We start from the raw sequence: 15133 nt of genomic DNA, 5'->3' as shown, positions 1-15133 counted from the left end.
GAACAACACAAGGATAGTGATTAACATAATGGAAGTGGTTTAAATTAACATGTGGTGGCATGAGAGAAGTGCCATACGTCTGGCAGTGCTGCCAGGCAGCCACTCAGGCCTACCATATTCAATCATAAAAACACCATATACCCCATACCACAATATCCAGTCTAGACCAGTGTGAGGAACACAGTAAAATCAGTAAACTAAAATATATACGAGTGATCAGAGAGGAATGAATCTGGAAAGAGTTACCCAGTGAACTAGGCCTATAGGTGTTACCACACAGTGGGTCGTGTTTTGTACCGAATGACTGTTTCTCATTTCATAAGAAATATAGTGAATATAGTGCATAATACATGGAATATATTTATGGGTCGACCGTCGCCAGCGAAAAAATTGTCAGAGGTGAAAGTGAAGTGCAAACTATTGTACAAGTGTTATAACAAGGAAAAAAGGATATAAATAGGCAGTGATATAGTAAACTGAACTTGTGGATAAGAGTTAATCCTTTTAATCCCGAGTGTAGTGTAAAACTATGATGTAATTGTATGGGAACAAATGCGCAAGTGCCACCCACACCCCATATCCCAGCCCCCACCTCGTACCCCCACCCCATTCCCAGGATCCTACACCACCCAACCAACAATCCCACCCCCCCCCCGGCCCCCCTCCTCACGCCCTCACCTTCTTTCCACAGACCCCTCTCTCCCAGCTTACCACCCCACCGCACAGCCCCCTCCTATCGTCCCTACCCTCTACCCAAGGATACCCACCGCCCAGCACCCCCCACCTACCAGCCACCCCACCACCCAGCCACACATAATAAATACACCATCCACCACATACACCTGCTTAAAAGTAATCATGAAATAAAGTTTAGTTTAATATGTTTATTATGCACCCCATACCCATCCTGTGGGCGGTAGTCAAAAGATTACAGAGGTACATAATTGGTCCAGGGACTGGACTCCAAAGTTTTGATAGCTGAGCAAGTTACAGAGGTAATGAACTCACAATTTACAAAGGTAATGAATTCACAATTTACAAAGGTAATGAACTCACAATTTACAAAGGTAATGAACTCCAGGTAGGTCTAGTCACAATCATGACAAGTTACAAAGGTATTTACAGATTACAGAGGTACGTAATGAGTCCAGGGACTGGGCCCCCAAAGTTAAAGGCTGTTGTATATGTGAAAAATTGTTTGGGAGAAACATGAGGGGCATTGATTATGAAATATGTGGTAAAACATTACATATATCATGTACAAAATTTCATGCAACCATGACAAATGACCAAAAACAAGAAAGTCGTTTCTGGATTTGCCCCAGTGAAAGGGACAGCTGGTTAAGCATAAGAGAGGTACTGGAAAGTGAAAATCTAGAAAGGGTAAGGAAGTTTCTAAGGAGCTTGCCAGAGTTATACAAAGAGTGGAAAATGGGAAAAGGAACAAGAAAAGGGGGAAAAGGAACAAGGAGGAAAATGCAAATAGAGGTGAAAACTAAGGAGTGGAAGTAAGAGTGGAAAACGTCATACAGAGCAAGTTGGAAAAGAATGAAATGAGGATACATAACATAGCGGAAAGGGAAAGGGAGGATGAAAAAGCGAAAGCAGGAACAAATGAAAACAAGCAAAAGGAAGAAATTAGCCTAGAAGAAAGTGAACAAGAGAACTCAGATCAAGTGGCAGAACTTGGTAACAACAAAAAAATCAATAAATATAAGTAGTCAGGACATTTGCAGACACTATGCTAAAGGTATGTGCCTATATGGCAGAGATTGCTGGAATAAACACACCAGAAAATGTGCCAACATGTTGAGGAAGGGAAAGTGTCGTTTCAACAAAGAGTGCAGGTACTTCCATCCAGTAATGTGTAATGCTTCAATGCAATCCAGAGCTGCCCAGACTACCATATAAAAGGAATGCTGCGCTACAGAGTTAGCAAAGAAAGGGAAATTGAACAGCATTCTTTTTTAGACAAAAAGAGAAAATATCAAAACAAAGGAAGAGACAAACGGGGGTAATGGTACAGAGAGGACAGGTGGGCAGTAAAATGGGGCATACCAAACCATGAATCAGCCCATCAAGGCTGAATAAGCAACCAAATGCGAAGCCAGTACTGGAGAAACCAGGGGCATGTACGCCAGGGAACATACCAGGTAGTACACCACCAGTGGTACTAATGAAATGCAAAGCGAGACAAAACATCCCACATGGTAATTCCTGCTTCATATTTGCAAATATTTAGGGTTTGAAATCAAATAAAAAATGACAAAGTTAGTTATGTCAGTGGGCTCCTAACAGAAGCGAATGCCATGTTTGGAGCATTTACAGAAACACATACAAGGGATGTTTTGGACGGAGAGAGAAAGATAGAAAACTACAACATGTATAGATGTGATAGAATCAATAGGTCACAGGGAGGTGTAGGAATCTATGTAAAAGATACTTGCTGTTGCACAGAAGTGCTGAATTCTACGAATGATAAAGTAGAAACTCCAGGCATTAAAGTTGAAAATAGGAATTTGGTAATTATCCTAGTATACAAACCACCATCAGCAACTGCTGAGGAATTCACAGATCAGTTAAATAAGATAGACAGCTATCTGGATAGGCTAGATAGGGAGATTTCAATCTCCCTTATGTACACTGGAAGATGGCGCAACGTAATATTATACCAGAAATACCTCTGGGAAGCACCCTGGCTCAACAGGAACATACCAGGGAACTAATGAGGCTTTGTGAAAAGTACTCTTTAAACCAACAGGTAACTGATCCCACTAGAAATGAAAATACCCTGGATTTGATATTCACAAACAACAAGGAACTGATCAGAGACATAACAGTTACAAAAACTATATACTCTGATCATAACATCATAGAGGTTCAAACTAGTATTAACTCAGGGGTGCGAAACTACATCACTAAAGTTAGAAGCGAGATGTTCAGTAAGTTTAATTTTAACAACCATAGAATTGACTGGGAAAAAATAAACCAAGAGCTATCAGACATACCCTGGAAATCAAACATGAGCACCCTAAATCCCCACCAGTGCCTAGAGAAGCTGAATACAGAAACATACAAAGTATGTACAAAACATGTACCATTGAGGAAACCCAGAAGGTCAGATATAGAGAGAGAGCGTAGGAGGTGGTACAGAAGGAAACGGGTTACTGAACTGCTTAAAAACACAAATATGCTACAACAGAGGAAAGATAGACTTAGCAGAGAGATCACTGAATTAAAGCAAAAACTTAGGATGTCATACCTCACAGAAGAAGTACAAAGGGAACAAAGGGCCATACAAGATATTGCAAGAAACCTAAAATATTTCTATTCCTATGCAAAATCCAAGCTAAGAACTACCTGTAGAATTGGACCGCTACTGAGAGGAGATTCGTATACTGACGACGAACATGAAATGAGTGAAATCCTAAAAGAATAGTATGAGTCGGTGTTCAGCAACCCACTAAATGACAATAATGTTGGTAGATTTACCAACAACATGTAAAGTAAAAGGACACAAGTGCAACTGTGACATTTTTACTGTGGCAATGTTTTGCTCTCCAGGAGCTTTGTCAAGCCATTACAAACAGTACATGGACTGAACGTTTCTAAAGCACTTTCACAAGCTAACGCCAGAGTCGCCATCACTTTCAGCACTTCAAAAAAGGATCTAACCAGGACAAAATCAAAGCACCACAAACCAGTCAATGCAGGGGTTTACACTATACCCTGTGGAGGCTGCAACAAGATTTATGTAGGTGAAACAGCAAGAAACCTCGCCACCCACCTCAATGAACACATTAACGCATGTAGGAACGATAACTTGAACAACGCCTGCGTACAACACAGAAATTCCACCAATCATCTCATGAAATTCAAAGACACCCAATTAGTGGTCAAAGAAGCTAATTTCTGCAGACACAAGTGCCTTGAATCAGCACTAATCACTATTTTGAATACAATTAAACAAAACAAAGGCAGCTTCACCATCTTTGAAGTCTTAGCAAGAATCCTCCTGAAAACAGTAAACCCTGCCATCACATAGTCTCTCCTGTTAATACTACACAAAGCACATTACAGAGAATGAACACTGAAACAGGCCTTCTCTATCCAGTCTCCAATAGAAATATCTGTCTAACCTATTTTTATGTTACCTAAGTAATAGCTTTTATATCATTTTACTCATGTGCAAGTTAACTGTTTTACCATATTGTATTACTACTACTACTAGACTAGCATTGCACCTCACTCGGAGCCTATATATACCCTCTGTGTCCATATACTGTTTGTAATGGCTTGACAAAGCTCCTGGAGAGTGAAATGTTGCTACAATAAAAATGTCACATTAGTTGCACTTGTGTCCTTTTACTTTACATACACTAAATGACAGCAAGGTAAAAATGCAGAAATATTTTTCACTCCAGAAGAAGGCTGCACAGACCAACTAACTGACATTAGTACAAATCCCATAGATTTCGAAAAAGAAATGGAAAACATGCCCACTCACTCAGCACTTAGACCAGATTCATGGAATGCTCTATTTATAAAGAAGTGCAAAGTACCATTAGCACGAGCCCTCAGTATTCTTTGGAGAAAGAGCTTAGATCTAGGTGAAATACCGGAGGCCTTAAAGAGTGCAGACATAGCTCCTTTGCATAAGGGAGGTAGTAGAGTATTAGCTAAGAATTACAGACCAGTAGCCCTAACCTCTCACATCAAAAAAATCTTCGAAAGAGTGATGAGATGGCAGATTACAAATTTCATGGACCAGCACAACCAACATAACCCGAACCAGCATAGTTTTAGAGCAGGACAATCATGTTTGTCACAGCTGCTGAACCATTATGACAGAATTACGGAGGCATTGGAAGACAACCAAAACGCACATGTGATTTACACAGGTTTTGCAAAGGCGTTTGACAAATGCAATCATGGAGTGATAGCACACAAAATGAAGGCCATGGGCATTACGGGGAAGGTAGGCAGATGGATTTTCGGTTTCCTAACACACAGAACACAAAAAGTAGTAGTGAACAGGGCAAAATCCAGCAACAGCGAGGTCAAAAGCTCAGTGCCCCAAGGCACTGTCCTGGCACCTCTGCTGTTTCTCATCCTCATAGCAGACATACACAAAAACACCCAGCACACTTTTGTATCATCATTTGCAGATGACACTAAAATAAGCATGCAAGTCACTACGGTAGAGGACACTGAAAAAGTACAGGAAGACATAAACAGGGTTTTCCAGTGGACAGTGGAGAACAACATGATGTTCAATGGTGGTAAGTTCCAGCTGCTTAGGTATGGAAAGAATGAGGCACTCAAAACTCAAAGGGTCACCAAATAGAATGTAAGGAACACGTAAAAGACCTAGGAATAATTATGTCAGCAGACCTTTCTTTTGAAGACCATAACAAGATAAAGATCACGACAGCCAGGAAGATGACGGGGTGGGTACTGAGAACTTTCAAAACAAGGGAAATAATGCTGATGGTGACACTCTTCAAATTGCTAGTGCTCCCTCACTTATAATATTGCTCAGTGTTGACGGCCCCATTCAAGGCAGGAGAAATATCAGAGCTGGAACAAATACAGAGGTTGTTTACGGCTAACATTGAGCCAGTAAAGCACCTAAACTACAGGGAATGCCTGTTAGTCTTGAACATGTATTCACTGGAGCGGAGGAGAGGTACATGATAATATATACCCTGAAGGTACTCGAGGGCTTGGTCCCAAATCTGCACACTGCCATAACAACATACTGGAGCGAGAGACATGGGAGGAAGTGTAAAATATACCCAGTGAAGAGCAGGGGTGCGGTGGGGACAACAAGGGAACACTGTATCAACATCCGGGGTCCCAGACTATTTAACATCTTACCAGAAGATATCAGAAACACAGCTGGAGCCAGTGTAGAAGCCTTCAAGAGGAAACTGGACAAGTATCTTCACCAGGTGCCAGATCAACCAGGCTGTGATGGATATGTGGACCAGCGGGCCTTCCGCAGCAACAGCCTGGTTGACCAGGCAAGCACCAGATGAGCCTGGCCCATGGCCGGGCTCAGAGAGTAAATGAACTCTCAAAACTCTTCAAAGGTATCAAAGTCATCAAAGAAGGAAGAAGACCCAAAGAGTTGTCCTGAGGTAAAAAAATACTGGCAGGGGGTACATTTGTGGGTACAAAAAAATGGTGCATACTAGTAGGTCGGACACAGTTAAAGGGTTAAGAATTTTGACAGACTTATCTGCTACCTCGGTTTCCTTGTCTTATTCATCTATTAAAACTTGCTTATAAAAAAATAAGACAATACTTGACCTACTGTTCTGCACTCTGTCTACCACTCTCCTTAACATAATACACCCTCTTTGTTATTTTTACATTATACAAACCATTCATAAGTAAACTTTTCCTACTATACCACAAATTTCATCTCATCCTTCTACCATCTCAGAGACTTATGTTCTTAAATTACAACCTCATCACAATATATTCTTCATCTCATTCTCACAATAAATTCTTTTTTTACAAACTTCTACTTTAATCTATTCACTTCCACTTCTTTCTTTCTTCCTACTGACGACACCTTTCTTGCATGTTATCTTTCACTTCCTCTACCTACTATTCTATTAAGTAATAATCTTTCACTCCTAGTTGCTACTCTACTAGGCAATAATCAGTTGCACCTCTGAAGAACATGTACTGTACATCAAACGAAAAAAGTTTTCAAGAAAAATCCATAAAGCAAACAGAGAATAAGTGAAAAAAGTATATAGTAAGGGACCTAAAATATAAATTTTAGTCAAAGATGGTATCTAAAATTTATAAGAATGTAATGAAGGCAAATGTCTAACACTACAATATTTTTATTAAGCAAATGTTTTGCTGACTAGGAAAACTGTCAATGAAACAGGGTATGAATGAGAAGCTCGAAGTGAATAAAACACTTGCTTAACAAAAATATCCTAGTGCTGCTTAAGTGTGTTAATTATATACCCAATATAAGTTCCAATAATTATACTAATTATTATTACAATACGTATATTCACAAAAGAAACTTTGCAGAAAATAAGAAAAAAATTTGGAGTGAGATAAACAAGTTAAGAAAACCTAGGGAATGAATGCATTTGTTAGTTAAAAAAAGAGTAGGGGAGTTAGTAGATGGGGAGCTGGAGGTATTGGGTAGATGGTGGGAAAATTTTGAAGAACTTTTAAATGTTGATGAAGAAAGGGAGGCGGTAATTTCATGCACTGGCCAGGGAAGTATCACATCTTTTAGGAGTGAAGAAGAGCAGGATGTGAGTGTGGGGGAGGTGCGTGAGGCATTACGTAGAATGAAAGGGGGTAAAGCAGCTGGAACTGACGGGTTCATGACAAATGTTAAAAGCAGGGGAGGGATATAGTGTTGGAGTGGTTGGTATTTTTGTTTAATAAATGTATGAAAGAGGGGAAGGTACCTAGGGATTAGCAGAGAGCATGTATAATGTCTTTATATAAAGGGAAGGGGGACAAATGAGACTACAAATTATAGGGGAATAAGTTTAATAGTTCTTGTTCTTATTGCTTTTCTTTTTATATCCACTGGGAAGTGGAATAAGAATCTTTCCTTCGTAAGCCATGCGTGTTGTAAAAGTCAACTAAAATGCCGGGAACAATGGGCTAGTAACCCCTTTTCCTGTATAACCTACTAAAAAGCAAAAAAAAAGGACAAAACCATCAAAGTGGGATGTTTGAATGTGTGTGGATATTGTGCAAATGATAAGAGATGATTTTAGATGTTATGAATGAGAAGAAGCTGGATGTCCTGGCTTTAAGTGAAAAAGCTGAAGGGGGTGGGAGAGTTTCAGTGGGGAGAAATAAATGGGATTAGGTCAGGGGTTTCTAACAGAGTTAGAGCTAAAGAAGGAGTAGTAATAATGTTGAAGGATAAGTTATGGCAGAAAGAGAAGGAATATAAATGTATTAATTCAAGGATTATGTGGAGTAAAATAAGTATTGGATGTGAAAAGTGGGTTATAGTAAGCATTTATACACCTGGGGAAGAGAGAAGTGTAGAGGAGAGAGAGAGAGAGAGAGAGATTTTGGGAAATGTTGAGTGAGTGCGTGGGGAGTTTTGAACCAAGTGTGAGAGTACCTGTGGTTGGGGATTTCAATGCTATAGTGGGTAAAAAATGTTGTGGAGGAAGTAGTGGGTAAATTTGGGGTGCTACGGGTAAAAGAAAATGTGGAGCCTTTAATTGAGCTATGTGGAGAAAGAGGTTTGGTAGTAAGTAAAACATATTTTATGAAAAACAGGATAAATAAGTAGGTTGGTAGACAGCAACCACCCAGGTGGGTACTACCGTCCTGCCAAGTGACTGTGAAACGTAAGCCTGTAATTGTTTTACATGATGGTAGGATTGCTGGTGTCTTTTGTCTGTCTCATAAATATGCAAGATTACAGGAATGTCTTGCTACTTCTACTTACACTTAGGTCACACTACACTTTTTTTTTTTTTTTCAACAAGTCGGCCGTCTCCCACCGAGGCAGGGTGACCCAAAAAAGAAAGAAAATCCCCAAAAAGAAAATACTTTCATCATCATTCAACACTTTTCACCACACTCACACATTATCACTGTTTTTGCAGAGGTGTTCAGAATACAACAGTTTAGAAGCATACACATATAAAGATACACAACATATCCCTCCAAACTGCCAATATCCCAAACCCCTCCTTTAAAGTGCAGGCATTGTACTTCCCATTTCCAGGACTCAAGTCCGACTATATGAAAATAACCGGTTTCCCTAAATCCCTTCACTAAATATTACCCTGCTCACACTCCAACAGATCGTCAGGTCCCAAGTACCATTCGTCTCCATTCACTCCTATCTAACTCGCTCACGCACGCTTGCTGGAAGTCCAAGCCCCTTGCCCACAAAACCTCCTTTACCCCCTCTCTCCAACCCTTTCGAGGACGACCCCTACCCGGCCTTCCTTCCCCTATAGATTTATATGCTTTCCATGTCATTCTACTTTGATCCATTCTCTCTAAAATACCAAACCACCTCAACAACCCCTCTTCTGCCCTCTGACAAATACTTTTATTAACTCCACACCTTTTCCTAATTTCCACACTCCGAATTTTCTGCACAATATTTACACCACACATTGCCCTTAAACAGGACATCTCCACTGCCTCCAACCATCTCCTCGCTGCTGCATTTACACATACACACTACACATACATGTTTATTTATACACACTCATCTGAGTTTTCTTTGATTTTATCTTAATAAGTCTTGGTCTTATTACTTTTCCTTCTATATCCATGGGGAAGTGGAATAAGAATCTTTCCTCCGTAAGCCATGAGTGTTGTAAAAGTCAACTAAAATGCCGGGAACAATGGGCTAGTAACCCCTTTTCCTGTAAAAATTACTAAAAAGAATAAGAAGAAAATTGTCAAAGTGGGAAGTCTGAATGTGCATGGATGTTGTGCAAATGATAAGAAAGAGATGATTGTGGATGTTATGAATGAGAAGAAGCTAGATGTCCTGGCTTTAAGTGAAACAAAGCTGAAGGGGGTGGGAGAGTTTCAGTGGAGAGGAATAAATGGGATTAGGTCAGGGGTTTCAAATAGAGTTAGAGCTAAAGAAGGAGTAGCAATAATGTTGAAGGATAAGTTATGGCAGGAAAAGAGGGACTACAAATGTATTAATTCAAGGATTATGTGGAGTAAAATAAAGGTTGGATGTGAAAAGTGGGTTATAGTAAGCGTATATGCACCTGGAGAAGAGAGAAGTGTAGAGGAGAGAGAGAGATTTTGGGAAATGTTGAGTGAATGCATGGGGAGTTTTGAACCAAGTGTGAGAGTAATGGTGGTTGGGAATTTCAATGCTAAAGTGGACAAAAATGTTGTAGAGGGAGTAGAAGGTAATTTTAGGGTGCCAGGGGTAAATGAAAATGGGGAGCCTTTAATTGAGCTATGTGTAGAAAGAGGTTTGGTAATAAGTAATACATATTTTATGAAGAAGAGGATAAATAAATATACAAGGTATGATATAGCACGTAATGAAAGTAGTTTGTTAGATTATGTATTGGTGGATAAAAGGTTGATGGGTAGGCTCCAGGATGTACACGTTTATAGAGGGGCAACTGATATATCGGATCATTATTTAGTTGTAGCTACAGTTAGAGTAAGAGGTAGGTGGGAAAAGAGGAAAATGGCAACAACAAGCAAGAGGGAGGTGAAAGTGTATAAACTAAGGGAGGAGGAAGTTCGGGTGAGATATAAGCAACTATTGGCAGAAAGGTGGGCAGGTGCAAGTATGAGTAGTGGGAGGATTGAAGAGGGTTGGAATGGTTTTAAAAATGCAGTATTAGAATGTGGGGCAGAAGTTTGTGGTTATAGGAGAGTGGGTGCAGGAGGAATGAGGAGTGATTGGTGGAAAGAAGTAAAGGGTGTGATAAAAGAGAAAAAGTTAGCTTATGAGAGGTTTTTACAAAGCAGAAGTGTTATAAGAAGAGTAAAGTATATGGAGAGTAAAAGAAAGGTGAAGAGAGTGCAAAACAAGAGCAGATGATAGAGTGGGAGAGGCACTGTCAAGGAATTTTAATGAAAATAAGAAAATATTTTGGAGTGAGTTAAACAAGTTAAGAAAGCCTAGAGAATGAATGGATTTGTCAGTTAAAAACAGAGTAGGGGAGTTAGTAGATGAGGAGATGGAGGTTTTGGGTAGATGGCAAGAATATTTTGAGGAACTTTTAAATGTTGACGAAGAAAGGGAAGCGGTAATTTCATGCACTGGCCAGGGAGGTATACCATCTTTTAGGAGTGAAGAAGAACAGGATGTGAGTGTGGGGGAGGTGCGTGAAGCATTACCTAGAATGAAAGGGGTAAAGCAGCTGGAACTGATGGGATCATGACAGAAATGTTAAAAGCAGAGGGGATATAGCGTTGGAGTGGTTGGTATTTTTGTTTAATAAATGAATGAAAAAGGGGAAGGTACCTAGGGATTGGCAGAGAGCATGTATAGTCCCTTTATACAAAGGGAAGGGGGACAAAAGAGATTGTAAAAATTATAGAGGAATAAGTTTACTGAGCGTACCAGGAAAAGTGTACGGTAGGGTTATAACTGAAAGAATTAGAGGTAAGACAGACTGTAGGATTGCGGATGAGCAAGGAGGTTTCAGAGTGGGTAGGGAATGTGTAGATCAAGTGTTTACATTGAGGCATATATGTGAACAGTATTTAAATAAAGGTAGGGAAGTTTTTATTGCATTTATGGATTTAGAAAAGGCATATGATAGAGTGGATAGGGTAGCAATGTGGCAGATGTTGCAAGTACACCTACCATCCGACTTATGACCGACTTCGGTTCCAAGAAACCGGTCGTAAGTCGAAATGGCCATAAGCCGAACTTTACTACTGAATGTCAACAAAACATTTTTGTAATGACTTTGTTTTGTTGTTTTATTTTGGCATTTCATGTTTTACTTTACTTTTTATGCTGTTAGTACTGTATTTTATACTGTAAGGTTTAGGATAAACACTGTACAACACAAATATTTGTTTATTTCTCAGAAATTTGGCATAAAAAACACGGTCCTAAGTCGAGTGGCCGTAAGTCGAGCAGGTCTTAAGTCGGATGGTAGGTGTATATGGAATAGATGGTAAGTTACTAAATGCTGTAAAGAGTTTTTATGAGGATAGTGAGGCTCAGGTTAGGGTGTGTAGAAGAGAGGGAGACTACTTCCCAGTAAAAGTAGGTCTTAGACAGGGATGTGTAATGTCACCATGGTTGTTTAATATATTTATAGATGGGGTTGTAAAAGAAGTAAATGCTAGGGTGTTCGGGAGAGGGGTGGGATTAAATTATGGGGAATCAAATACAAAATGGGAATTGACACAGTTGCTTTTTGCTGATGATACTGTGCTCATGGGAGATTCTAAAGAAAAATTGCAAAGGTTAGTGGATGAGTTTGGGAGTGTGTGTAAAGGTAGAAAGTTGAAAGTGAACATAGAAAAGAGTAAGGTGATGAGGGTATCAAATGATTTAGATAAAGAAAAATTGGATATCAAATTGGGGAGGAGGAGTATGGAAGAAGTGAATGTTTTCAGATACTTGGGAGTTGACGTGTCGGCGGATGGATTTATGAAGGATGAGGTTAATCATAGAAATGACGAGGGAAAAAAGGTGAGTGGTGCATTGAGGTATATGTGGAGACAAAAAACATTATCTACGGAGGCAAAGAAGGGAATGTATGAAAGTATAGTAGTACCAACACTCTTATATGGGTGTGAAGCTTGAGGTTGTTAATGCAGCAGCAAGGAGGCGGTTGGAGGCAGTGGAGATGTCCTGTCTAAGGGAAATGAGTGGTGTAAATATTATGCAGAAAATTCGGAGTGTGGAAATTAGGAGAAGGTGTGGAGTTAATAAAAGCATTAGTCAGAGGGCTGAAGAGGGGTTGTTGAGGTGGTTTGGTCATTTAGAGAGAATGGATCAAAGTAGAATGACATGGAGAGCGTATAAATCTGTAGGGGAAGGAAGGCGGGGTAGGGGTCGTCCTCGAAAAGGTTGGATGGAGGGGGTAAAGGAGGTTTTGTGGGCGAGGGGCTTGGACTTCCAGCAGGCGTGCATGAGCGTGTTAGATAGGAGTGAATGGAGACGAATGGTATTTGGGACCTGACGATCTATTGGAGTGTGAGCAGGGTAATATTTAGTGAAGGGATTCAGGGAAACCGGTTATTTTTATATAGCCGGACTTGAGTCCTGGAAATGGGAAGTACAATGCCTGCACTCTAAAGGAGGGGTTTTGGGATATTAGCAGTTTGGAGGGATATGTTGTGTATCTTTATACGTATATGCTTCTAAACTGTTGTGTTCTGAGCACCTCTGCAAAAACAGTGATTATGTGTGAGTGAGGTGAAAGTGTTGAATGATGATGACAGTATTTTCTTTTTTGGGATTTTCTTTGTTTTTGGGTCACTCTGCCTAGGTGGGAGATGGCTGACTTGTTGGGAAAAAAAAAAAACCACAAAAAGTACTTAACCCTTGAGGGCCACTGGGCACTGCTGCATGCTAAGAGCAGGTGCAAAAAACTCACCTCTTGCGCAACAAGTGTATCAGGACGTCCCTCTGAATCCTTGAGTTCAATATATGGCTTGTTATGAACTCTATTTAGGTCTTCATGTAAACCATCAAGGAGGAAGGCAAGCAGCTCTTGGGAGTCATGCTGCTGAAATCCAGTGAAGTTGCCACTGTACTTTCCTATTGTCCACTGTTGAAAAATAATCTTATAAAACATTTATAATTTAGAAAATATTAGATTTTCTAACAAAATTGTTTTTGTAAATGATATTTACCAAAGACGAGTGCCTGGATGAAACCTGAATCCTTTCTGGAACCCAATATCTTCTGGTGATAAGATTGCATTTATGTTTTGACTACAACAGATCAACAACAAATCAACAGATTGTATCTGGATCAATATATTAGCTTCTCATGAAGCAGGAATTATTACGGACAGATCAACTGATCATTATCACACCGTTCTAATCACCAACATCTCAAATAACCAAGAGAAACAAACAATAGTACATTCAATGACGAGGCATCAGTGAATAACCTTATTATAGGAATCAGAAACACTGAATGGCAAAGTGAATTTAGCAGCTATCATGACATTGCCTCGTGTATCAGAATATTGCTGCAAAACATTCAAAGCCTCTACAATAAGCAATGACTCCCTAAAAACCCAAATGATCTCAACAAAGACTCAATAGCCCAAGGCTGACAGCATCCTCAGATCCAGGCACAAAAAAGCAAAGTTATGAAAAAGTACAGACCAGGCTTCATAACAAAAGAACTAGCAAAAAAAATAAACATTTAGCACTAAATGAACTATAAAGAAATCAAAACAACTCTATGTTAACAAATTTAATGAAACCGAAGATATAAAAATTCCTATAAAACCATTTTCTCATATACTGGGCTCCAGTAAAGTGACTAACAAAAGAAATTCTACTACATATACATAATGACCTAGGTAGTAGGTTGGTAGACAGCAACCGCCCAGGGAGGTACTACTGTCCTGCCAACCGAGTGTAAAATGAAAGCCTGTAATTGTTTTACATGATGGTAGGATTGCTGGTGTCCTTTTTTCTGTCTCATAAACATGCAAGATTTCAGGTACGTCTTGCTACTTCTACTTACACTTTGGTCACACTACACATACATGTACAAGCATATATATACATACCCCTCTGGGTTTTCTGCTATTTTCTTTCTAGTTCTTGTTTATTTCCTCTTATCTCCATGGGGAAGTGGAACAGAATTCTTCCTCGGTAAGCCATGCGTGTTGTAAGAGGGGACTAAAATGCCGGGAGCAAGGAGCTAGTAACCCCTTCCCCTGTATAAATTACTAAATTTGAAAAGAGAAACTTTTGTTTTTGTTTTTGGGCCACCCTGCCTCGGTGGGATACGGCCGGTTTGTTGGGAGAAAAAAAAAAAAAAACATAATGAACCTCCTATGCAAATCACTGAAATAGTAAATGAACTAAATATTTCTTCTCAACTACAGGAACAAACCTAGCCAGGAAAATTCACAACCACCCAAGTCATGGATAGATTTTCTTACAGATTTTCTTGCCTATTAGGTAGTAGGTTGGTAGACAGCAGCTACCCAGGAAGGTATTACCATCCTGTAAAATGAGTATGAAATGGAAGCCTGTAACTGTTTTACACAATAGTAGGATTGCTGCTATTTTTTCTGTCTAATTTATTAAAATGCAAGATAATAGGTACATCAGCTACATCTACTTACACTTCAGTCACACAACACAGGTATTTACACATATACACACGCTCATCCGAGTTTTTTTGTATTTTCTTAATAGTTTTGTTTTATTTCTTTTCATCTCCATGGGAAAGTGGAGAAGCCTTCCTTTGTAAGTAGAGAAGAATCCTTCCATGCATGTGTAAGAGGTGACTAAAATGCTAGGAGCAAGGGGATAGTAACCCCTTCTCCTGTATAAATTACTAAATTTAAAAAGAAAAACTAAAGTTTTTCTTTTTAGGTCACCCTGCCTTGGTGGGATATGGCCATTCATTAAAAAAAAAAAATATTATGAAAGCGTTTCTTCTTTTTCAGGCCGC

The 15133-nt window shown here is 39.6% G+C and overlaps 1 protein-coding gene across 4 annotated transcripts in view; it reads right to left on the bottom strand.

Moving 5' to 3' along the window:
• Nucleotides 1–15133, bottom strand: part of Usp32 (Ubiquitin specific protease 32) — a 290375-nt gene that overhangs the window by 132983 nt on the left and 142259 nt on the right. For all 4 annotated transcript variants that reach the window (XM_070086560.1, XM_070086561.1, XM_070086563.1 and 1 more), the window contains one exon: nucleotides 13083–13256. In XM_070086560.1, the coding sequence (XP_069942661.1) occupies nucleotides 13083–13256 (174 nt within the window). The remainder of the gene's footprint in view (nucleotides 1–13082; nucleotides 13257–15133) is intronic.

Source organism: Cherax quadricarinatus, chromosome 19 (assembly GCF_038502225.1).
Source record: "Cherax quadricarinatus isolate ZL_2023a chromosome 19, ASM3850222v1, whole genome shotgun sequence".
NCBI lineage: Eukaryota > Metazoa > Arthropoda > Malacostraca > Decapoda > Parastacidae > Cherax > Cherax quadricarinatus.
The sequence above is the reverse complement of the archived record's forward strand: the minus strand, read 5'-3'. Positions and strand labels throughout refer to the sequence as shown.